This window comes from Xiphophorus couchianus, chromosome 22 (assembly GCF_001444195.1).
Source record: "Xiphophorus couchianus chromosome 22, X_couchianus-1.0, whole genome shotgun sequence".
NCBI lineage: Eukaryota > Metazoa > Chordata > Actinopteri > Cyprinodontiformes > Poeciliidae > Xiphophorus > Xiphophorus couchianus.
In genome coordinates this window covers 5,292,100-5,318,666 of record NC_040249.1, presented here as the reverse complement: position 1 = coordinate 5,318,666, position 26,567 = coordinate 5,292,100, and the positions used below count along the sequence as shown (strand labels likewise).

The 26,567-nt window shown below is 38.4% G+C and overlaps 2 protein-coding genes across 2 annotated transcripts in view; one reads left to right on the top strand and one right to left on the bottom strand.

Annotated features, from left to right (window-relative positions):
• Positions 1-27: 27 nt before the first annotated feature.
• prepl (prolyl endopeptidase like) lies at positions 28-8,770 on the bottom strand. Its single transcript, XM_028006150.1, has 15 exons — positions 8,423-8,770; positions 7,386-7,514; positions 7,031-7,097; positions 6,772-6,943; positions 6,597-6,685; positions 6,109-6,238; positions 5,805-6,021; positions 4,730-4,921; positions 4,383-4,595; positions 4,094-4,269; positions 3,145-3,361; positions 2,441-2,590; positions 2,069-2,195; positions 995-1,083; positions 28-159 (listed from the first exon to the last, which is right to left on the bottom strand). Exons 1-15 carry the CDS (start codon positions 8,552-8,554, stop codon positions 82-84), a joined length of 2,178 nt encoding a protein of 725 aa, XP_027861951.1. The 5' UTR covers positions 8,555-8,770; the 3' UTR covers positions 28-81.
• A 104-nt stretch (positions 8,771-8,874) lies between these two features.
• camkmt (calmodulin-lysine N-methyltransferase) overlaps positions 8,875-26,567 on the top strand; it is a 110,284-nt gene continuing 92,591 nt past the window's right edge. Inside the window, exons 1-3 of the mRNA XM_028006154.1 lie at positions 8,875-9,228; positions 10,565-10,743; positions 11,124-11,188. Of these exons, the coding sequence (XP_027861955.1) occupies positions 9,070-9,228; positions 10,565-10,743; positions 11,124-11,188 (403 nt within the window). The 5' untranslated portion in view covers positions 8,875-9,069. The remainder of the gene's footprint in view (positions 9,229-10,564; positions 10,744-11,123; positions 11,189-26,567) is intronic.

The window sequence follows — 26,567 nt, the reverse complement described above, 5'->3', positions numbered from 1 at the left end:
TCCACATGCAAAGTGGAAGACTTGGTTGTCACGGTGATGCAAATACAGCTCTGCTTTTCTTACTGCCTCTTCACAGCTGAGCTATCTCTTCCTCTTGCGTCGAGGTTGTGGAGTGTCCAGGTTCAGCTCCGTGTATAGAAACGCAAGCTTAAAAGCCTCCTGCGTCAGGAAGAAAACACACTTTTTTTGTGAATTTAATGGAAAGTAAAAGTTAGCCAAATTATGACCAATATGCAATATTAACTATGCCTGCTGAACTCCAACACATTGGTGTGGTAGATTAAATTAAATAACCTAGTACTAATTTGTAGCTTCTAATAACACATTTCAGTCGTTCTTTTCCGGGTCTAAAGAGCAAAGGACTTCAATGGTCTTTAAAGTTTGTTTTTTTTTAATGTGGATTTTCTCAAAGAAGCAATAATTTCCTCAATCTGGCTTTGGCAGCATTGTTAGAGCTCGTTTAAAATTGGTTGGTTTCCTGCCACAAACCCATGATGCTGTGATGCTATCATAAAGTGGAACCTTCTGCTCCAGAACCGACTCCTTCGAGTATGACTGAAATTCCCAGCTGCCGTCATGGACAAGCCGGGTGCCTTCAGGAGAACGGTTTTATGGCAAAGGTCGAGCTATTGTGCTACAAAGACAACAACGTTCGGAGGAGGCAGGGCTTTCAAACCCAACATCACCGCATTAACTCGTCTCATCAAGGTGCTGGTGAACTGCTCAAACTGGATGAAATAACCCAGAACACACATCAGAACTGATTTTGGACTGGACAGTGGAGGCTTACATTAAGTTTGTGGACAGGCTTCAATCTTAACCCAACTGAAAATGTATTAATAATTAATAATTGGTGAGTGTCAGGAAACCAACCACAAGTTGAAAGAAGATTGGCCAAACATCCAGCCAGAACTATCACAGGAGTTTGTTTCTAGATATCAGGAAGTACGGTTTCTGTACTTAACCTCCCTGTTCCTCTCGCTTTCTGACTCACCTCTTCCAGCATCTGAACAAAGTCTTCAGGTCCAAGATGGTTTGCTCCTGGTTGGACGTTCAGAACTATGCTTGGTGCCGATTCACAATCTGAAGGAAAGAATACAAAAGCAAGATAAAAGAAAATGGTCTATTTTTAGAAATCGCCTTCATCTCACTGCAAACCCAGTATCTCTACGTCTAACTGCCCCACTCCATGTTATCCACCTTCCTCCTTTCTGTGGTACGGACTGATTCACAAGTACGGTCTTGACCTTGACAGCTCCCCCGTCTGTGGAGTCTAATCTCTTGCTCTGATACGCTATCTCTTTACCATGCTAATGGGCCTTCCCGCCCGCCTCGATGCGCCTGTGCCATCAGCACTTTATCAAAGACTCAGGAGAACAGAGAGACAGATTAGGGAGACATCTCCCCACAAACGCAGGCACCGAAGCTGCCCGGTGTGTGCGTGAACAACGGGGGTGCGAAATGGTGGAGGAGAGAGATAATATGTGCATTTGAAGCTGGAGGAGACGAGGCAGAGATAGAGAGAGAGCGAGAGAGTGGTGTAAATAAGGAGTACCAGCAACGTCTTGGAAGATTATAAGTGAGAGGGAGAAAGAGCCTGTCTGGGGGGAAAAAAAGAGAGCAATTAGCTGACACATGCACGGGTTTTACCACAAGGTGACCAATGCTGCACGGTGGAAAGACATCCCCCAGACACCCGTACATCTATTACTGCTGCCTCCGCTGACCTTCACACTGACACTACTATTGGGGGATGACCCAGAGCTATAAAACCTCCGTTGAAGAGGAAATGACTCCTAGAAGAATACGGAAAATCTCCATGGGATTTAAATTGCACCGGCGACCTCGTCCAGCGAAAAGACGCATTAAAAGATCAACTGGAGAGGTTCTCTGAAAACAACCTCACAGGTGTGCTTCAAGGGAGAAGATTCACAGCAAGAAAAGCGCTCTAATAAAAATACGAATAAAGTATACCATCAAACAAAACAAATGGCTGTCACTTTACATGTCAGCGGCTGTAGCGCTCCGATTATAGAAAATTATTAAAATGGAGTCCGTCTGAAAGTACCTGCATTTTGCTTCCTGTTTAAGTGTGTATGAATGGCTTTCTTTATATATTTGGTGTATTTGAGGACACCTTCCAGAGGAATCCTAGGATCACCGCTGTAGACTGTCAGCAGCATAGATGAGTAGCACTGTTTCACACACAAAGAATGGAAAAAAAAACATAAATTAAGAATATCTAAGAGTTGAAAGAAAAGGGATTTTCAAATCATAAATTTAAGGTTTGAAATTATCTATAAAATGACAGATGAATATACATTTAACCACAAATGTATGAAGTGAATTCTACATGGTTTTTTCTTGTTACATTGTGCCAAAATGAACACAGAAGTTAGTTTAAGAGAGTGAAACTGCAGAGGAAGCAGCTTCTTCATACCTGAGGAGTGATGTTGTGAAGGGGACAGTATGAAGCGATGATGTGTCTGTGATGCAGGTTTCCCACTGCGTCCCCCCACTCATCTCTGTCCTCCACGGTCAGAGGCAGATCAGCTTTCTCCATAGTTCCCAACACATCGAGGAAAGGAGCCTGCACAGAGAAATTGGGATGCCTTCAGATCTGCAAGGTTTCTATAAATGTTGCATTTCGTAAATGTCAAGACACAAATTTACTAATTGTTTTCTTGCAGTTGTTTTTAAGTTCATTTGTATTTCGTTTAAGTACAAAAAGTACAAAACAGTTACATTTGTTCCACTAATCACAAAACAGAAAGATATAAAGGTTTTATTTCAGCAGGATGATACAGGACTACCTTACTGATTTTAGATCAGTTTAGTCTATTTATATCAGCTCTATTATAGAATCTGTAACATTTTGTAAATTTTAACCAGAACTCTGATCATAAATACAAATTCTATATGTTTCTAAATACCCCAAAGGTGAAAGATCTTCTGTAGATCGATGTAAAAAGATTTTCGTTTTTCTGAATTTCTGCACTGTTTAGATACATAATAATAATAATAATATTTTATATTAATAATAATATGTAAAATATTTTAACCCTAAATATGGATGAAACCTAGCCCTCACTTGAGACAACCTCTGAGATGAAAACACAGACCCTGACGCATTTAACATTTTACCTGCAGTGTTACAGCACGCATCATGTTTGGCTTCCAGTTGCACAGCACCGCCACTGGTACGGCTCCAGCACTGCAGGCTGTGAGGGCAGTGAGTGAAGCAGAGGAGACTCCCGAAGAGAAAAGCTTCTGGAGACAGGCCTGGAGGTCCTCCGCCCCCCTCCGCTTCCCTTCCACCCTGGCTTGTCTGTGCCAAGAGAGGCCGCGCTCTCCCCCGCCTCTGCGCGCAGAAAAGAGACGATCCCCAGCAAATTCTTTTTGGATACACAAAGTATCTTCCACTGCGGTGTTAAGTGTTCTCCATAAAATCAAACTTTATTAGTGTTTGAGAGAATTACTTGGCTTATTATGCCATTATGAATAAATTACTTGAAAATGTTCTCAAAAACAACAATATTATCATTTATTTAAAAAAAAATTACTGGTCAATTTATTGTCCAGCAACATTTGTTATTGTGACAAGTTTAAACATTTAAAAGTTTATTGTTTTTAATGGTAATAATTTTAGTACATTTCCTTCCAGCAACATCATCAGCTTGACTCTGTGGAGTCCATAACACGTGTAGAAGATGATGGTACTTTTTAAGAGTTGTTGAACATTCCAAGTATGTAAAATATATTTGTAGTCTACCTCAGTTTTCTCAAGGATATTTATGTTCAGATTTAGGTTTTGATAGATGAATATGATAGATCGGGTATTCTTTTCTGACTGTTTCACAGAGGCTATCTTACACTGCATAAACTCAGATCCCCGACAGCTCTGCACACTAGGAAAGTGGAACCCTGCCAGATTTTAGAAGAAAAAAATGGAAACCTGTTGCTCAATCTAACAGGAATCTAAGCTAAAAGGTACTTTCTACAGCATTTAGTAAGCCTGTTGCAAATAATCTAAAAAAATCAAATAGGTTTTTTTTTTGTTTTTTTTTAAATCACAAGAAGGATGATGTCTTACCTAATGTGACAGTAGGCCAGTGCCCAGCCTTGCTCCAACAGAAAACGTCTCACTGGGCAGAACTCCATACTGAGGTCTCTACCATAAGCCCCATATACATGTACAAGCAAAGGCGCCTGACTCAGATCCTCCACAGGTACGGCATGGAAGAGCGTCACTGGCACTAAAGTGCCATCCTGATGACAGAACCGAACAGCAGTGGATGTTTTTGCTGGTCAAGGTGCGACAAGAGCATAAACATCTCTCTGCTTGCAACAGTTTACTCTGTGAGTTTGTTTTAAAGTCTTACTTGGCTGCAGGCCTTCGAGCGTGTGGTGACGTACTTGTGGTGACTCTCAGAGTTGGTCTGAGTTCCTGGGTCTGACAACAAAAGTCTTTTCTCAGGATCCAATGAGAATGGGACGGGTGGGTGGACGGGAGACGATAAGAGGAACTCTAACACGTTTTGCCTGTCTGCCAAGCCTGGTTTCTTGGTTTCAATAGCGCAAGCCCAGGACGGGAGCTTAGGAATGAAAGAAGAAATATAACATTACTGGAGTAAAAAACAAACAAACAAAAAAAAACATGAAAGAATATAAGAATAGGTAGAAAATTTAGAAGACTTTTCTTCCAAGTTATCCCGTCTCTCACACTGACCTCTATAATGTATGTCTCTTTGGGATTGCGCAGTGACATCACGCTTAAAGCGAGTTCATTGGCTGGCGTCTTTAGAACCAACAAGCAGTAGTCTCCAACTACGTCCATGTCTTTGATAGTAGTGTCAGGGTTAGGGACAAATAAAGGCGCCCATGAAGCCATTGACGGCTCAGATGTGGGAGATTGCATCACCTAGTAAACAGAAAGAAGACGCACATTATGTGAAACAAGAATACCAGATATGTACATGTTTGTTGCTTGAAATAACCTAGTAATTTATGAGAAATCAAAGGTAGCTGCTGATAGCATACAGTATCTCAAAGGTGTTCATACCAGATTTTAACCACCATAAGTGTATTTTGTTAGGATTTTGGGTGGCAAACACAAAGTAGAACAAAATAGAGAAATTGGAGGAAAATGACACATGGCTTTCAAAAGCTTTTACAAATAAATATCTGAAAAATGTGGAGTTAATTTGTACACAAAGCACTTTCCTCTGAAATTAGCAGTTTTTAAACAGTTTTTAGATATTTATATAGAAAGGTTTTTATTTGTGTCCAAAGGGCAATTAATTTTACAGCATGTCACAATAAAAACCATAGAAACAACAACACACCAACATTAATATTTAGCTAGAAGGCAAGACACTAAATTCCCCTGCTTCAACCAATAGAGGTTAAAAGCACAAAACATTTGGAATACCTTAAATCAATTCATCATTTAACATATGTAACTATTAGACCTTAAGGTAGGACAGATTATGGAAATTTTAGCTACGCAAAATTTTCAAAAATGGCATGTGCTGACTCTTTGGCACCTAAACCAGAACTACAGACCCAATTTACATATTGATCTAAGAGGATCTAAAAGCCCAAAATGAGGAATCAGCTGTAATAATTAGGCATTAGAGTTAATTCAACAGACAAAGGCACTGAATATGTGGTATGAACCAACTGCATAATCCCTCGACTGCATATAATTTTTTTCTTTTAAAGTCTTACATAAATTTACATTACTGTAAATATTCTGTTTTTTCTCTTGGATTCATTTTGATAAGTTGTTGTTGAAACTGTACCTGATACTCCTGTCCTGGCCCAGTATTAGCCAGTATAATAAGCGATCCTTTCCAGTGCTCCACATGGTAGAGGAGGTCCAGCTGACGAGGCTGAATCACAAAAGGCTCTAGATGGGACTTTGTCACATCAATCAGCATCACCTCTGAACGTGTTCTACTGTTGCAGTTAATGGCGAGGATCTGTCGGTCTCTGGACAGGGCAACCTCCACAAACACACTGCGGAGAGGACGGTGCGGTTTAGGTCACCTGGTTAATTATTTGACAGAAGGAAGACGGTTTACCTGACACAACGCTAACACGCACTCAGGCTGAGTTTCCTCGTACACGGACGTTACTTTGCCGCTTCCTTCGGAGGCGAGGTCCAGGCGAAACACGCAGCTGGAACTCAGGCCTTCCAGAGTTGTGTAAAACAGGACATCATCCGTCGCCCACTCTTCATAGATGTACATAAACATAAAAGTCAAGATCGATACAAACTGCATCTCTACATCTATTCATTTTAGGTTTTCGGTGCTTAAAATGATCTGATTCATAACTTGTTCTGTCATTTAAATCTAATGTTAAGTTTACAAAGCCACATATTACAGATTCCACCAGTTTCTAATACATAAATAAAAGGATAAAGGCAAAATGGTAAAATAGGAAAGATGAATTAAAAACAGAAAACACATCCAATTCTTAGCTATAAAAGGGATGCATTTATTTTTACAACTGCACGTTAGGTATACTTTGTTTTAACTCTGTAATCTTTGGCACGGCTGAATTATTCTAAAACATTTTTGAATATTTACCAAAGCTGAAGACGCTCTGTAGCTCGAGAAGGATGTGGTGGGGGGACAAAATGGAAATAATTCTCTCTCCAAGTCTCACAACAACACACCTTCATTATCACAGTAAAAAATATAAAATAATTAAAGTCTGGCAGTCAGCATTTTGGAATAAGTTACACCTCTATGTTTAATTTACTTGAGCTCTTCTGTGTGACAACATTTTAGTGTGGCGGCGAGATGCTTTTCATGTGGAGACAGACGAATTCTCTGAATTGTCCACTGAAACCCCTCATCACTCTCAGCTCTCGTCCTCCTTTTCGCCCTCGATACATGTTCCAGATTTAACACCTGCTCAGGCTCTGGAGTACCTAAAAATATGGAGGACGAGGAAGAATAAATGTCTGTGTAAATGTAATTTCTATGCCCATGAAAATATATGTTCATTCACTGCTTACGATCTCTTTTGTCTATTCTGTAGATGCCGTCAGCTTTAATGAAGTATACATGGTGACATCCGCACACCTGGAAAGGGACAAACCACAGGAAGTTGAAAGAGTAAAATGGAGTTTTATTCATTTATAAAGTTACTGACATCCAGATTAGGCAACTGGAGAAAGGCGGAGTGGCCAAAGAGAAACTCCATGCAGAAACAGTTGCCTTGAACTGCTTGAAGGCGACAGTGCCATGAACTGTGTTACTGGGCAGCTCAGGACTGATTGTATTCATATTATACTTTATTTTAATCACCCGCACACTAAGTTCACAATGTAAACCACAACAACATGATTACAACCCTGAACCTTGTCTTACCACAGAGTAATCAGGTATACTGTGGAACCGGTGGTATGTTGCCTTCAGTCTCCTTACAAAATACTTCTTCAATTGCTGGTACTTGTCAGATCCAGAGCTCAGATGATCGGATGACAAGCCAGAAGCTTCCTGAAGTAAAAAATTCAAACCAAACAAAAACACTTATCAATGTTGGAGCGATATTACACTATTAATAACCTAAAGGCATTTCTTGACCTAATTACATCTTCTTTTCATCACAAAAGATATAGAGACACACTTGAAAATCACTAAAGAAAATTATTTTTTTTAAATTTATTTTAATGTTGCTGAATAAAAATAAAATGCACAACCAATAAGGACATGTTTATTTCAACAACATGAATGTGATCAGCTATTAAAAATGCATTAGGTTGGAGTAGAGCAGCATGAAATCATGTTTTAATTCTTAAATACTTTAAAGTAGTCCTAAATCCTTGTGCTTTTTCTGATTTACATCACTATAACAACAACAAACTTCAATACAATTTCTTGGGATTTTATGGGACAGACACAGAGAAAAGCATCATTATTAAGCAGTCCACTGCATTCTAATCTTCTATGGTTTACTGCGGAGATGGCTGAAGCGGTGTTAGTTTTCTATCACACAAAGCATTATGAATGTAGGCCAAAAAGGGAACCGTTTCTGGCTCCTGTTCCTGGTGAAGAAAAGCCAGACCCAAAGCATGATGCAGCCACCACCAGATTTTTATTTATTTATGGAAATGGTGAGTTCAGGGTCATGTGTAGTGCTGGTTTTGCATGACAGTTTTGACCAATATGTGGGTTTTTGGCGAACTGCAAACAAGACAGCTTTCTTCTCGCTACTCTTCCATAAAGGACAGGATTGTAGCGCACACAGCTAAACGTTGTCACGTTATAAATGTATTTGACAACACGTGAAAGAGGTATCACTTTTAATAATGAATGACTTCAAACAACCGAATGAAAGAGCACTCGGTAACTTTACACCACGCGAACAGTGAACACGAACTTTAAAGGTCCCTGAACGTTCTTACCGAAGTGCACCAACGCTGGACGGATAAGGACCACCATGCTTTCCGTTTAGAAACCCCCGGGTCCCAGAAACGAACCCGAGAAACACCGAGCAGCGGAGCAGAGGAGCACAGCAGTGAACGTAAAACTGTCATATCCAACACTGAACTATTAATTAGCCATTGCAGCGTTTACGTTCAGCTAATTCGCTCGCTATTCCGACAGAGAGCTGCATTTGCTATTCCAAGGATGAGAAGAAAGGATATACGCACTTAAAGCGTTAACATTTACAATTTTGTTGTGAATTAACATTTGTTGTAAGTTAGCGACAGAACAAACAGAACAGCTCGAAACTAGCACGGTGACGCAGCCAGAAAAAAAACAGACTAAAACAATCGAGCTTGCTCACGCGCTGCAAACAGTTTCAATTGAAAAGCGAGTGCGATGCTTTCAGCTATTGATTAGTCTGCCTGAAATGACAAATGTGTACGGAAGCAGCATGTTCCAGGTGGTATGAGTCCAGACGTGTGAGCTTTTGTAGATTTTGTAGTTTTAAAATAAGCCATACTTTTCTAAATACCGTCCGACAGCTTTAACGTTGATAACTGTGACAGCTCTATAGCCCGGAACTTGTTTACATATATATCCGAGTGGGCATTCAACAGTTAAGATGGAGAAAGGCTCCACAGGCTCTACAGAAAAGACCCAGTCGGCTTTTCCTTGTAAGGATAAGAGTGACGAGGACTCTCGCGGCCCAAATTCCCACAACTCCAGGGAAGCAACCTGTGGTGCTACTGCAGGTCGAGCGAGATGGACTCTGCTGAGACAGGTACAAGAACAAATTTGAATGTAAATAGAAACAAAAGCACATTTTCAACTGCACATACTGTGCTTTTGCAATCCCTACAGAAAGCATGGGTTTGGATACGTTTGTGCTGAAGTGAATTGGTTGTCTATAGATGAGTATCGAAAAATAAAAGCTCATAAATTAGATTGCCGACCTTCCTCTACTCCGCTTTTATGTGCTCTTACAACTGACGTCAGATTCAGTAAAATATTTTTTTATATGTTGTCACAACATACTGTAGTGTATTAAATTTGGGTTTTGCATAATTTCGAGTAGAAGGAAAATTATGCAAAAATTAAAAAAAAAAATTCAAACATTGTGGCATACCTTTTCAATTAATTCCTCTATGTCAAGGATTTATTGAGCCACCATGAATATGTCTTTTGGTCAAACATACCTATCCACCTATAAAATTACATCTTTAGGCATGATTTTTCATGTGTTGTTCATTAGTGCTAAGTTCACTGAGCCCATGCTCTGAATTTCTGCAACAGATTCTGAGTGGAATTCAGATGTGGACTTTGACTGAGCCTCTCCTAACACATCAGTACGCTTTTATTTAACCATTCTGTTGCAGAGCTGGTCAGTCACTTAAACTAAACGAATCAAACTTTGGTTCCCCGTTCAAAATATTTAAAGAAGTTGATTTGGCCTCATTTATCGGCAACTTATGACACTCAAATTTAAACCACTTATATGTGAGATCTGCCCAAAGGTACATTATAAATGTTATTATGGATAAACTAATGCTTATTGTTTAAAATGCTGAATTTATAAGACAAAAATTACCTACAACTCTGATTTTATTCAAGCAGATGGAAAACATTCATGAACCCTGTCTGTTGTAACCTAAAAAGGAGTCTAAACTGACTCATTTTTACTGAGTTATTTGTTATCAGTGATAATGTTATTTGTCAGTGATAATGTCAATTGACAAAGTTGACATTATCACAAAGTTGATAATGTCAACTTTGTGAATATCAACTTAATAGCTTTTTACAGCTAATAAGTTTCACTGAAGTGCAGCAGAGCAACAACAATAAAATCAGTGATAGTAGTTTAAAAAACACACAGGACATTAGTAAAACAATTAGTTTCAATGTAAATAATGTAGAAAAAGGAAATAGTTAAGATGTTAAGCTATATTTGATTCAAAAGCCAAAGAGTGGGTGCATGGAATATTAGAAGATCATTTAGACATGGCAGATTCTATAAATAGGTTGAGGCAAGAATAATTAAGAAGCTATAGTAAAGAAAAACAAAGAAAAATGTGTTTTCATGTCCAAACCGAAGTTGATCAGCTGTATTTCTCTTACAGGTGTTGTGTCAGAAGCAGACAGACAGTCCTGAGGTCAAACAGGTGTCTGTTCGTAGGTTTGCCTCCTTTGACCTTTTCAGAAGGAAAAAACGCTCAGCACAAGAACACTGTGATACCTCAGATGACCAGTGGGTGGAGTACAGAAGTGTCTACTATCCTGAATACGGTGCCTTCCTCAGGTGAACACACCATTTTAAGATTTCACAAAAAACATCAACATTACCATAATCAGTAACAAACACTTTCCTGGTGTGTTGGTCTTATGTTTAAGACTAAGAGCATTGCTTTGCTGTTTCTATAATTTAGAATATGCTATTAGGTGTAGCCAACCAAACTTTATATGATAGTACTAAGGTGAGTTATGTACTTGTTTCAATAGTAACCCAAAGTTGTTTGGTTTATCATAAAATATCCCAAATATTATCTGAAATACATGAGACAAAAACTTAAAAACAAGATATTTGTAAGGGAATTGTTTTTTCACAGAGATGTACTTGTATGAAAAAAATATAGAGTACTGTGCAGACTATTTCATGTTTATCTATGTTTGGATTTCTAGGGATAACCTGGGACCTCTCAAAGTTAATGAAGTGCTCAATAGTTTTGACAACACTGGCAATGTCTGTAAGTAGATTTCTTTTGCAACCCTATTAAGCCACTGTATTTGTTCTCTATGCACAAAATGCACAAAAAAATCCCACTTTGCGCATTTGTGCAGAGCAGAAATGCACAAAAATATGTTATCCTCTATGCTTTTTGCTTTTAATACTAGTAACGAATGCCTGCTGATAATTCCGACTGACTCATGTGCTGGTCATAGTATACTTATTTATTCTAAATGTGTTATTGTCAACTTGTTTAAAAGAAAGTACACCCAATTCCAGATGCTTTAGATGAAAAACGAAACTTAAGACTAAATAGGGAAAAACATGTGATACTCTTACCAAACCTCAAAAACTTTAAATACAACATCAAACTCTTACCTCAAAGGAAGTGCTGTCTCTTCTATTTTTTCTTGCTCTAGTGGCCTTTATTTGATAGATATTTGATATTTTAAAGTCACTGGAACCCGGCAGGGTGAGCTGAAGAGAAAACATCATAAGGACCTTGAATTGAGGATAATCTAGAGAGATTATGCAAACAGGAATGGACAAAAATCCTTCATTCACTGTGTTCAAACCAGCAAATTGTCGTAGGAAGATAATAAAATCTGTTTGATTTCAGAGAATAATTTTTTTAACATGGATTTTTTTTTTCCACCACTAACTTAATCTTAAATTATAGGTGAGATCTTTCTTAACTTGTAATCTGTTTTAAGATGTACTTATTTTAAAACTCTTTACAAAGCTTTCCAATGGTTTCAGTGCATTTGTTCGTATCAGATTGCCATTGAATTTTTTTGTCATCACTCTACTGATCAATCTTTTTATTATTTGATCTATTTTTATTGTATTTTCTTAGCATCTCAGTTGCTAAACTATACATCCACTGTGTTTTATAATCTTGTTCCATTAAAAGCTGTGGTTGGTACAGCCTTTAAAGATGGTATTATGAAGCTTTCTGTTGGTGTTAGTCTCTGGGAAATGCAAAAGTGTGAAACAAAGAAATAAAAAATGTGTGAACATGTGGGTTGTATCTATCTTATTGAACAATTACTAATTTTCTGTATTGTTTAGTTTAGCGTTACCAGGGATGTAGCCTGTTCTAGCTGTCAGAACTCTTGGGTAATTGACACATTTTCTTTCTCAAAAAATCTTGGTATTTAAGAGTAAAAAGCAAAAGGTAATTTTTTTTTTTATTGTGTGCCACCTTAGTGCCCTTTATCCCATTCATCGTCCTTTATATTGCTTTCTGCTGTTAATATATGCAAAGTAATACTTACTAAAAACGACTTTCTCAGTTTCAAACAAAACATCTTGATGACTGCACCCCCTCCCATTCACATTCCTGTTTCTCAATTTACAATCCCTCCCCATCGCTACCCTCATTTTTCTCTCCATCCCTCTCAGCTGGAGTCATGCTTGGCCAGATGGGTAACAGAGTTCCTGACTTGGCCAATGGATTAGCACAGCCGGAGATGAGAGCATAGAGGAAGGGAGAGGAGAATAGGGGGAGAAGGTGGGTGGGCATGCCATAGGTGGAACTTGTGTCTATGTGTGTTTATGTGTGTGGGCGTGTGTAAGAAGTGTGAAGCCTTTAGCAGAGGGACCTTGCTCCTCAAACAATGGGGCAGCCATCTCCCTCCTGTTCTCCATCTCATGTTTGGGACTAGTAATGCGTGAGATCAATTAGGGTTGGTTGAGAGGAGGCTCTGAAAGGCCCAGAGGTGACCCTGTCGGAGCTCTGGGGTATATTTTTTGGGGTGGGGGTTGGAGAGAAGCCCTTCAAAATTTAAAAGCGCACACACTGACTTACATTTGTCCTATCATGGATATACAAGAAGGCACACCACCTGCAATAATCTGCTACTTCCATGCTAATAAGCCCACCTTCACGTCACCCGACCTTATACTCTCTACACCTTTCCTGCTGTCTTGATAATCCCTCTACCCCTGAGGTGTGGACAAGCCCAAATCCTTGGGGTCCTTGTCCTCCTGAATAGCAGGCTAAAAAGCCTGGCCGGATTAACCCACCGTATCCAAAATGTGTGGATTCAGCTTAAAAGTGCTACCCCCCTCTCAGCGTGACACCCTCCGCCCCCACAACCTCTTTCCAGCTATTGTGTTTGTTATACAAGTGTGCACGTACGTGAACAATATGTTGTTTCTTGAAAGTAAGGATAAGCCGGAGTCAATGGTTTCAACACCAGACCAGAGGAGGAGTGGGCGAGGCAGCTCAATTAGGATTTTAGGAAATGGGGAATTGATCTCGAGGTCGGCATTATACTCCTGAGCAAATCCAAATGACAAGCTTGTGTGAGCATCAGAAGTTGTAATAAAAAAGAAAACAACAACTTTGTTTTGGTTTGACAAAGGTAATGCGCTTTCTGAAAATAGTTTGAGTAAATGAAACCTTGTAAATATTGTCTGTAATTGTTTTTTCTAACAAACTAAGTCATAATTTAATACTTCTAAATCTTAGACTATTTGTAGGAGTAACATAGGTGTGTGTCACAGTCAGGTCATCTGTGTTTACGTACATATAGAACCCCCACCCTCTGTCTAACTTACACACAGTTTGTTCGGCTGCAGTTACATTTGTAGCTCATTATGTCTTGCTAATAAATGACTAAACCTCTGTCAGACTAGACATCAGCAGTTTCAACTATTTGAACTCTGAACTCCTGACCCTCTCGGTCTCTTTAGCTGATGGTGGAGTCTTGTAATCGCTAGTCTGCTTTGTACAAGCGCCATTTGGGTTTTTTCGGGAGATGCTTGTTCCCTGCCAAGGGTCAGGATTTAAGGATACAATACAGGGCCCCTTGAGGGTGGAGTGACTAAGAATACATGGCAGAATGTGTGCATGTGTGATTGAGAGGGCTTAGAGCTTGTTGACGTTGCTAGGGGTTTTTGATTAGGGGGTTTTATAGGCCGTAAGGTTATTTGTCAGGTTTGTGTTTCACTTTAAGGTAGCATTTGTTCCCATTAGGGATGTGGCGATATAAAAGTTTTGTGTCCTGATTAATGTGTACAGATTCATCACGGTAATCATACAGTAGCAGTGGTATCATCATCATATACAGAATGCTCTTTTATGACCCATACATACAGACTCGGCACTGTTAGATAGAGATATTTAAAAGTAGCTGGTTACACAATCACAACATTGAGTCACAAAAATGAGTTTAATTGATTATTCTAAATTCCTCTTTCAAAAATAGATGAATGTTTTAAAAGAAGGGATGCATTAGGACTTTGTCTGCAATTTGTCCCCTGTGCATGTGTGGGTTCTCACCAGGTGCTCCGGCTTCCCCCATGACCCAGCTAGCAAGCGAAAGTTCAGATGAACATTGCCTCAAAGTCAAATGTTCAGTGTCCAAGAATGGATGTTGACCAAACGTTGATCAAACATTTACTTGTAAAAAACAAAATAGGTTTTTCAGTGATTATATTTAATCACTTATTTTGTCTTTTAAACCCTGATGGCTGTTATTATTTTTCATCAAATCTTTATATTGTATTTCTGACATTCTCTGTACGTTCTCTCAACATCTGTTGGACGCTGTAGGTAGTACTTTCCATTTTAACGTTGACCTCACTCTTCCAGGTTGCGCACAACAATAGGGACAACTACTGGACATACATATTTAATTGGAAATATAGACATGTATTTCCAATGAAATGTATTTCATTTCTGTATTTCATGAGATACAGAAATGTCATTAAATTGCTCTATGTAATTTCTAACATACAGAAATGTTAGAAATTTTAAAATGCTAATACTGTTAAAATGCTAGCTTTGCAAACCAGTGACCACTTCATACATGGTTCCCAATGATGAATCCGTAAGAAGACATACATTTTTCTTTCTTGTTGGATGAAGGATTGCATATAAATCAGTACTTTTGATTGAAGTTCAGGGTAATATAAGGTTGGCGGCTGCCTCGATTAGAAACATCTGCTGGAAGTGAACGCACCCAAATGTCCTGTGAAGTGATGAAAGCCTGGCTGTGTGTGTGTATGTGTGTGTGCAATCAGGAGCCCAGCATCCTAATGAAGCCTAATAGAGCCTTCTTCACTACAGCTGTCATCGTGCGAATGGCTACCAGCCTTTCAGCCTCTCAGTCATCCCTATTATCTCCCACCGACTTCACCTATCACTCCCGCTGGTAAATACTATAAGCTCTGACTGCTTGAGTGTTGTGAGGCAGCGTGGTGGGGAGCTGATCATTTTCTGTGTGTATCTCATGTTTGTGGAGGTATGGGGACTGTTTCTGTCAGGTGGATGTATTTATAAAGAAGTGGAAACAGTAACATCAATATTAAATCAATTCCCTGTATTCATTTTTGTTATAATTCTAGGCAGGGATGTGCATGTGTAGTTTTCTTTTTTTCAAAGCTGTTTATGACTGTTTATTATATGCGATAGTTGTCTTTTTACTGAATATGTGTGTGTGTTTATATGCACATTTAAAGTCTGTGTGGATGTGTGTGTGTGTGTGTGTCTGTTGTAATAGGTGCCCCCCGTGGCCTTCCCTTGTGCCAGGCCTTTAGCGCAGCCCTGTTTGCATAATTATGCTAATTCATTTTGCCATAGTGCTAATTAGACCTTGTTAGACAATAGCGCTAGACTGGAAGCTGGCAGGCACGCACACACATATGCAGCCACAAGCTCACTCTGACTGTTGTGTCAATGACAAGATTTGCGGTCCCCCTCTGCGCTGTTTATAACATGCTTTCTATAGAAATCACTCTCCATTGGTGCCTTCTGGACTGAGCTCAGGTGTCTCTTACCATTTTGATTTAAACTAGTGGAGAGAAATCAATGTGACAACATCACACATGCTTTTTGAAACTACTCCCAATTGTCTATTCAAGAACCTGTGGTTCTCTCTTTCCCCCCCATCAGAGCTGATTATTTAATGTTTCTTTCTCACCAAGTCAGTATATTTTTCAAAGCTCTGCTTGTTTTGTCACACCACAATGAAATATAACTATAATTTTCATCTCAGTCTGCCTTACTTTACTAACAATACAAATGTGAGTCATTCAGAAAACTTAACACTATTCCTCCTCAATACCAAAAGACTTAATTTTTCAATATTTGGCTCGTCAAGCAATCTAGTATTCAGTAAGGAACTAAGTGAGAATATTACAGAAGGGATCTAACAATACATTTAGCTCAGGAAATGATGAAATATATTAGATACACAAGTAGAAGATAACAGTGTTCATAAGAAAAACACATCTGTAACAAGTATTTCTCTAATAAAATATCAAGTTAAAGGATTTTTAATCGGTGTAAATTGATTTAGTCTGAGTCTGACTTCTCTCGGGGAAGCGGTTTTGATGCAGCACCACATGTAGGTTGGTCGTATTGCCAAAAATAGTAGTAGAATTGCCCTTTTACTGTTTCCTCAAAGAGAATAAAGTGTCACATATCATAAAGAAATATGTCATTAAGGTTCACGTAGTCTACATGTTTTAGATTTTTACCACTGGATTTATGAAAGGCAGTCCAGTATTCTTAAAAAAGCAAACAAACAGCAGTCATAGTTATTTAATTAGTGCCAATCAAAAGCTAGACATTAGGCTCTGGCGTTTGTGGAGTGTTTACATGCCAATATAACTATTTTGTTTCACCAATAAAATAAACTAAAGATGTGGTAATAAATCTTCTGTTCAGTTTATAAAAATGTAGTTCAAGTTTAACAGGTATTTAAAATGTTGAACTGCAGATGATCCAAAGCAGTCTGAGCAGGTTACAACAAAACAAAACACTGAACTCGCCCTTTCTGTCTTTTCACAAATGATAATATCGCAGTTTAGCTAACTGCGATATGTGATAATATTTTCTTACAGAGTTCATGAAATGTTGCGTGTTATGTATTTTATCGTCATCATCATAAACATTAACAAGCCTCTTTATAAAGCGCTTTATCACCTGTCACGGCTGGAACAATGTGCTGAACATCGGAGATCGACAGGATAAGAAAAAACATAAAATAAGTCGACAAAGCTAAACACACATCCGTCCATCCAGCCGTCCGTCTGTCAATTAATTAATTCATTAATCATCTGCAACAGGCGAGAGGCGAGTTAATCCCTGGACAGGTCGCTGGTTGATTGCAGGGCAGCTAACCATACAATGTTGTAATTGAGGGGATATGTAGTGGTTTTAAACTTTTAGACTGTTTAAAATCTTAAAAACAAGCGGAAGGACTTTGAAGCAAACTTTAAAATGCAAAAAATATTTGTTAGTCTTTTTTTAACCAGATATCCAAAATCCAAAATTCATCCAAAATTTCAGCAAAATTTTTGTTTATTCATTACAATTTTAATGTATGGAATAAATAATGTAATGAATAAACCAGTAATCATATTTCCCACTAAAAGGCAACAAAAGGTTGATCTATTGGAAGTTCTAAAATATTCAAAATATACTAAGAAACAGTTAAAAAAGGTTTCCCCTTGTAATATAGGGAGACAGTCATCGTCTTCATTTACTGTTCAGCTTTCTTGGTGTGTTTAAAATTTTGTTAAACTACAGATCTGCAGATGGATATAAAGTGATCAGGAAATGTTCAATTTCAAAATGTTTGGGTAATTTGACATGGGAAACATTTTCTTGTCTTGTTAAATAATAAAAAAAAACAATAAGAAATTGTCTGCACAACATCTTGGATAAACCAAGTAGCTTTAACAAAGCAGAGATAAATGCCAATCTTAATATTTGCCTTTGTATGTTCTGTTGTACAGTTTGGTAGAAATGACAGATTAAAAATTCTCCAACTAATACTCAAGAACATTTTTAGCCATTGCCACAGTAATTGTTTCTAGGTCTATAATTTTGCCACTAAACATAAAAGACTGTCAAGCAGTAAGTGGATGTGGCTTTTTAACTGTAACGTGTGTGTGTGTGTGTGTGTGTGTGTGTGTGTGTGTCACTTTGTGGTGTTGTAGTGGGGGTTGACAATATTGCAGGCAAGACTTGAATGGCTCCAGGGCACATTGAAGTAGTCGCTGGTTGACTTAATTGAAAGTAATTGATTTTTGCTTCTCTAGCTTTGTCTTCTCTATCCATGAGAAAGTAAGACTTGCCTCAAGTACTGCTGGCTGTTAGAAGCTTCTTGACACCCGAGAAGTAAACAGTTGCCACACTCAGCCTGCATCAGAGCACAACTTGATGATAATCTGCAGACGCAGACCTAGATGTAAATGCACGCGCGGCCACATGTACGCTGATGTTCCCTGCGGTTAACTGTTATTATGACTCTGGGCACAAAAGGGTTGGAAGGTGGGCTGCTGGGTGTAGCTTTTGCTTAAGGAGTCCTTTTCCTTTAATAGTGGCCAGTTGATTATCTAAATTTGAGCCAGACTAAGGGTTGTGTGTGTGTGTGTGTGTTCAGGCGGGTGCGCTGTTGTGCACTATTACCAGTAAGCGGTGAGGATTAAGTTCAGGAAATGAGTGGAGCGTTAAAGGGTGTTTCCCTTCCCAGTGCTTTTGCATTGTCACCGCAGCTAATACTCAGCTAATTACAAGGGCATACTTTAGCAGCAAGCTCAGCTATAACTCTTATCTCAATGCACTACATTCTTCCCTTTTCTTAGGTTACCCCCTTCACCTCAGATTTTTTTCTGGGAGAAGTGAAAGAAAACAAGAGAGTAATAACAGGTCAACCCCTACTCTAAAAGCACCACCTCCCTCTGGACGGATATAATTATTGGATTTTTCTCCATTTAAGACGCCCAATTCTTATATACCCCTCCTAGCAATGTCTCAGATGGTGCCTAATCTCAACGAGGCGGGACAGACCAGCCATGCAACACAAGCACAAAGAAACAGTTTATGCAGCCTACACCACTGAACTTTGGAGCAATCTAGAAAGTAGCCTGTGAATGTCATTCTGTTTCTTCTGTTAGGGTTGAATTATGAAACTAATTTATTTACACATCAATTGATACATTAAGACTTGAAAAATCTTAATTATGTCCAGAGTTTTCCCTTCTGGGTCTGTATTTATATTTAATGAGGTCCTAAATTTGTAGTTCTTATAATTTCTTAATTCTCCTTTTGGTTCCATGATTTCATGTTTCTGCATTTTTTACTTTAAGCAAACAAATTCAAAATGTTTACAAGGAGTCATTTTGAGCTCCTCACCCTATCTCTCTAAGATGCCCATCTGGATTACATTCAAAATCTATGTGAAGGCGCATCGAGGGCCCGTTGCGTCGTGTTTGAAGCTTTTGACGCGTCTGACAAATGGACTGACAGAAAAAAAACGACTGGAGCGATTTTGATGTGTCTGACGCGTTTTCTTGGAAAAACCTAATATTAGATGTCAAAACTAAACAATGTATTTTCTCTCTTGTTAATATTGGCAGTTACAATGTTTAGTCTTGATTGCTGATTTTTAACCTGCTCCTAGTGTAAAATCTTTCAGCCTCTCTGAGTAATCTCCTGCAGTCATAATGATTACCACTTTCAGTATTACTGCTCTATAATGCAAGAGATTAGTGTACAGTTGCTCTGTGCTGCATATATGCTCAAAATCCTGCTTCATAAATCGTATTGATTCATACACTCAGGACACTGCAGAACGTCCTCAGACTAGATGAGTCTTCACTTATTATTAGATGTTTTTATATTTCGTTGGACCAGTTTGCATAATAGGAATGTGAAGTTAGATTTCTGCTTGTGTATATAATAAATCTATACACAAACTTGAATATGTGGAGTGTGCTGCCATTAGAGGGTGATTAGCGTATGGTGGCTAATTTGGCTCTCCTCCCACTCGTACCCATCAAGTGCACCTCAAGCCACAAGTGTGCTTGTTTCTGCATGTGCAAATCTATTTGTGAAGGTCCCTAATGATGTTTAAACACAAATAGATGATTAATGTGATTAGTGTGTTGGTTGGAAGAAGCAGCACTATGTTAAATGGTTACATGGCCACATGGGAACAGGGTTTGGTTTCTTTCCAAACACATAACTCCTACCTTATCTTCGCATCACTGCATTTTCTGGAGATAAAAATTCTCACTTCAAAAACTAAACAAACAAACAACTACAAAAAAACCCCAACAACAACAAAAAAACACAACTTTTTGAAATATTTCTTTTTTAAGTTAATTTTATTTAACACTTATTTTTTTCAGGAATCTAAAAGAAAGAGTCTTTGAACATTCACACAGCTTCTTAGATACCCGTCTGATTTGGCAACTTCCGCTTTTGTGTCCATATCTTCAATAAGAAGAGATTTTTTTGATGGCAAGAGCAAGACATGCATTTAGATTTTTCTCACATTTAGTCAATAGCAAATTTCAGTGTTACTTTTTTAGATTGTGTTACAATGAAAGCATATTTGTGTACTGGAATGGCCTAGTTAAAGTTAAAATCTAACTCAAATCTATAATTTGTGGCAAGGCTTGAAAGCTGCTGCTCACAAAAATTCTTCATTTAGTCTGAGCTTAAGCGATTTTGCTAAGAAGAATGGCTAATATTTCAGTCTCTTGATTTTCCATCTTTGTGTGAGACATAGTAAAAATGACCTGTGATTTACACCACATATTTCTTATTTTTGCTATAAAAAAATCTAAACTATATATCATTTTCGTTCCCAGTTATGCACTCCTTTGTGTTGATCAATCACATTAAGGGCCCAACAATATATTCACGCTTGTACTTTTTGCCGGGCTCTGTGCAGTAAAAATTTAACACATATTTATACATTGTAGTAACTATGTGCAGGCAATGGAAAATCTCAGAAAAACATTGAAGTGCTTGTGAATCATTAGTTCTTTAGCAGATTTTTGTCAAAACGCCTTCTAGTGAAGTGGAGCAGCTGCTTGTTAGCCTTCAGCCTGTCAACACGTCTTTTCTGGAAAGACTAATGTGTTTGCTATTTAGCTAAAGCGCCATTAACTTGCTTAGTGACTCGCTGTACGGCGTTAATGCACAAACTGTTGAACACTACTTCTTCACTCTGTCAGTTTCTCTCTGACTGGGGGCTCTAAATAGCCCCACAGGGGCCTTTAACTGTCAGCAGGCTGTGCTAATGTTAGGTGTCGGCTGTAATTGGTGTGCTGCATGCTAATGTTAGCAAGTGCAGGCCTCAGAGGAGAAAGTTAACTAATTTTCAAGTGCCCCCCTGAGAAACTGGCCTAACTGCTAACTGCTGTAGTGTCTCTCTGGGGCTCCAAGCTGAAGAGACTGAAGTTGTTTGAGCAAGCTGCCTTATAACACTAGACTATTTATTATTATGGGAAAGAGGCATGAATGCACCCAAAACCTGAAACATTCAACCTGGGTGTTTGTATATCTCATCTCTAAAAAGTGCATACTGAAGTAAACTGATGATCTGTTTTCAGTTTCCATCTTATTTCAGATTTTCAAAGCAACTCTTCTGACTTTTGGTTCTTTTTTGCTTTGTATCAGCACACGCAGCCATTGGCACACACATTTCTTTCTTACTGTGTCTCTATCTGTCCACAGCAGGCCATGGCGCCACATGCCTTTGTGCCTGTCCACTGAAGCTGAAATAGACTCTCTTTCTCTGTTGCTCACATGTATAATGAACACAGAGAGGAATATAAGAGTCATTCTACTTTTTGTGAAAAATTTTATTGTTAGGGAATATAAGGAATAATAAGTGACAACACCTATTACCACTGAAGAGTTTAAAAGATAACTGGTAAAGAAGGCTGCCAGCGTTTTGCTAATAACTTTAATTTTTATATGTTCTAATGCCATAGCGGTCATACAAATAAGTCATTGCCTTTTTTCTCAGATAATTATTGTACTGTAAAAAGTGATAAATCAGTGTAATGACCTGTTCTGCTCTCATTTACTGTTGTAAATTACATGCCGTGCTTTGGAAAGTTTTACTAAATTTTTAAGTATTTCACAAACTTCAGTGTAAAATGTTTTATTTGGATTGCATGTGAGATTCTCACAAAGTGGTGCGTAATTGTCAAGGGTAATTGTGGAGAACTTGCACAAAACTTGAGAACAAGTTCCAAGTTCACCTTTCAGCTGGACAACAACACTATAGTTTATAGGTAGGTTGTCCAAAGTGCAGTGCATGGATCTTTTGTTGTCCTATTCAAAAATTCAACAGAGGCATTCATTTGGTTAGGCAGCTAATGTAGATAGTTCGAAAAACAATGTTAGGGTGCAATTTTCACTTATGTGAAGTTTCGCCCCCCAAAAAGAAGCCATTATAAGATCTACTTCATTGAAACATGTATTAATCTTTTCTCAGCCATATGTTTTGCTCTTAATTTAAGTTGATTGTATAAAGACCTACTACGGCAGATTATTAGAGCCACGCTAAGAAAGTAAAATAAATAAAATTTCAGAATAAAATAGAAGTGTGATGTGAATAAAGTCAGAACATTTTGACTTTAATCTGGTAACATGAGTAGGCAAGGATAATCAACCCAACAAATTTTGTGTCTCAGATTTGCAGTCATTTACAGATCCCCTTTTCACATTAATTACACCAATTTTCTTGTTTCATGTAAATATTTGAGCAAGTAAGAATGAAAGCTAATTAGTTTTTGCTATTTCGATTAAAAACATTTTCAACTTGACATTATTTGGCCCCCATGTCCTAGAGAATAGATAGCTTAAAAATGTTAATGTTCACAGACACTTTCCATCCAATCTGAATGAGCTTGACCGTGATGAGTTTCATTTGTAGAATTTAAAGAACGATTTGAACCATATGCTTTCATTTCACCGCTTTACAACACTTTACATAAATTCCAGGTAAATAAAGTCAAGTTTGTAGTTGTGATATAAAAAAAACTTGAACAAGTTCAATGTTTTTGTGATAATTTAATCAGTTGTGATAAGTTGATTCCTTCTGAATCACCAAAGCAATGCTGGAACAAGTTTCAGAAAAAGCAAACAAAATGCATCTCTTAGGCTGCAATCGTAAACACACCTGACCATCGGTGTAATTGTGTAAAAGATGTGCTTAGTCCAGCACAGCGGAGTATCAGCTGACAGGTTTTAATTTACTTGTACAGCTGGTAACATCCTCCCTCGTTGCTCTCTGCTAGCCGCGCTGTTCTTCTTCCCTCCCTCTCGGCTTACCTCTTGCTCTCTCCACCCACCAGTGATTGCACAATCTTTCATCACAATCACAACAGCCCAGATCCTGTACCAGTGTGTGACCGCCACCAATCAACACACGAACACACGTGTCCTCGAGGAGGAATACAGTTGAAGCTTTTATGCCGCTTTCCCAAGTGGCTGTTTTTCGAGCGCAGCCACAATGGAGGCCCTAATGTGGATTTGTTTAAAGAGCTGGTTAATTGGAGTAGGATGCTCTAATTGCACCTCTTTCGTGGTGTGTGTTTGCGCTTGTTTAGATGTGTGCATGTCACCTGGCCTTTGTTTGGACTCTGTGTGGGAAAACATTTGCTCAGCTATAGCTGCACTAGACAAACACTATAAGCTACATAACAAACACATAAGAGGTATGAAGTGCCTAATCTGGGAGCGGGAGCGGATGAATAAATAGTACACTTTGTAATGAGTACAAATTACTGTATGTACTCAATCTCCAACTTCTGTTTGTAGCGATGCTTCTGTATGTTCTGTCTCCTTCTGCCGGCGCTGTCCCCCAGCTGGGGGTGCTCTAAGTCTTTCTATAACACTGCTGGCGCTACGTGTCTTTGTGTGCGTGGTCCCATCAATTTCCAAGCATCCGAGTTATCATAGCCGTGTCCTGCTCTTCCTTTTCAAAGTGGGACACTGAACCCAGAGAAATGCTATGGATATTGTACCAGCACTTGTCAGAATAGAGATGACAATATATCTGCTTTTTTTTAAGGGGCAGAGGTCAGCTTTAGAGATCCGATCCAAACAAGATGGCTCAGAACAACATAAAAGTCTAATTAACACACGTGGAAGTGTCCTGGTTCCTGCATATTATCTGCATTTGAGATATATTTAATTCATTTTCAATATAGTTGATTATGTAGCCAGTCCAGAAGCTTAATGTTGACATTCATCATCTATCCCAGTGGTGTTCAAGCTTCAGCCATCTAGCTGTAAATTTAAGAATAACTTGAACATTTCTGCGTCCTCCATTTTCATTATTATATCCATTTTGCAGCAGCACCAATAACATTCAGCATGATGCTACCAGCACTGTGCTTGGTAGTAGGTACAATGTTCCTAAGTTTCAATACTTTAATGTGACTCATGCAGGCATACTTTGTCATCATGACTAAATTACGGTCTAGCCTGACCATCATTTCTTTTTGTTCGAGAAGGCATTTGACTCTGACTCGGCTGGCCCCTGAGGTATCCGCCTTGTAGCTGAAGATTTTTTCTTGTCTGATGCCAACTCGGTTCTCAAGACATTTCCACTTTTCCACTTAACGAAAGGCCTGAAGTTGCTGCAAACTCATCCATACTTTAAGTGTTAATGTTTAAAAGCCAGGTTTGTACTAGAAAATCAGTAATGTTAATGTTATTCAGAAAAAATAATGACCAATCCTGATTCTCATTACAAAAAGTACGTAAAGTTTGCTAAATGACAGCTGATCAAATGTCAGTATGGGTTATCTATAAGTTTTGCCAATGTATAGTTTGGCAGTGATGCATTAAATTAAAACTTGTTTAAATTTTTAAAACTCGTTTGTAGGTGTAAAGTTTTCCATAAAAGAAAAGAAAAATATAAAATGTGTATTTAAACATCTGACTGAAGCTATAAAACGAAGCTATCCAAAGACTTCTCCTAAAATAGTGATTTAATTAAAATTTAGTCATAATGGGACCTGAATGTTAGAACAAAAATTTGTTTGAAAGTAAATACATTTTAGTAGTTGTCAATTTCTGTAACATAAAGTGCAATTAGCATATAGGGTGAAATAATAGTCAGCTTTTAAGTAACTGGGTTTTTTTTCTGACTTTATCCCATGTTTTTAAAATCAGTCTTTGTTTCTTGACCACTTTTTTTAAAAACTTTGAGTCATTCTGTTTTTGTTATATTTTACCATCTGTGACTCTGTGTGTCTGTGCGGGATCCTCTATGTGAGGGAAAAGCCATGGCGGGTCCTAAGTGGGCCATAGGCCTAAAGATGATCAATAATTGCCATTCAAAGCCCATTCTGATCCTGCCAACACACTTCCATACTGTGTACAGCAGAGCGCTTAGCTGATCAATTGAAAATAAGTGTCATTTACTTTTGACTTTACTTTTTTTTGCTAAATTACACGAGCAGACCCAGAACTTCCTCAATCTCTCTTTATGCTTTTATTTTCCTTCTGTTCCATTTATTTTTTCATCATTTGGCAATATGAGACAGGAAAGCAACCTTTGTTTTGTTGCAAACATACGCATTTGCCCTGTCGTTGCTTCCGTTCCGTGTGTGCGTTACAAGTTGCCCATGTGTTTGTAGGGTCAGGCTAAATGGATGTATTATTAGAAACCATTCTGCATTTGGTCACTGATGTTTTCAGGCACAACAATCAGATCACTTAAGAGACTACTTGGTCAATGGCCCAAAGGTTCCTGTCTCTCCCTGTATGTCTCTCTTGCTCTCTTTTTTTTCCTGGTATTCTTCAGCGCCCCTCTCCAGCACACAGAAAAACCCCAGCAGCCATGGCCATCAACCCTTATCTTCTCCCTTTACTACCCTTGTCCTTTGCCTCCATGGGGGGAAAAAGGACAAGGTCATGAAGATAAACATAAAAAAAGTGAAAGTGGATGCGAAAAAGACACACACACTCACACACATAGCTAAAATGATCATTTCATTTGGACTGTAGCCTCTGGGTAAGTGTGATGAGAGGCTTGCTAGCCTAGCAAATAATGGCCATTTATATTTAAAGCCTTTTTTATATTTACTGCTAGCTACTGTTCTAGAGTTTAGCTGAATGGTGTTTTAACCCATGTAATCCTGTAAAAATTGACCATTAAACCTTTGAGCCTTAGACTGTTGATACTGAAGAACATTTTCCACAATCACAAATAAGCAAGGAAACAAAGCAAATTTTGTCACTGGATCCCTTATTAAGTACATTTGCGTAATTGCCTGTTAACAAAAGTAGTGAATTATTCAATCAGTAGTTTAAATAACTACTCACTACAACCAAGACATGAACCTCAAATTCAGGTGAGAAGAACAATAAACTGCTTAGATTCAGTAATGGACGAGGTGTAATATTATCCATTATTTGCCAATAATATACTTGATCACCTATATGGCTTCTTACTGTCCTGAAGTTCCCAATGCTCAGCGAAAATGCTGAGGACATTGTGATTATTTGAAAGGTAAGAGAAAAGTAAGGAATGTGGCTTTAGTGCAATCAAAATTGTCTTTGTCATCTTTAAGAAAAATATTTTAAAATTATGTTTTCAATGTATCGAGCAGCCCCACTC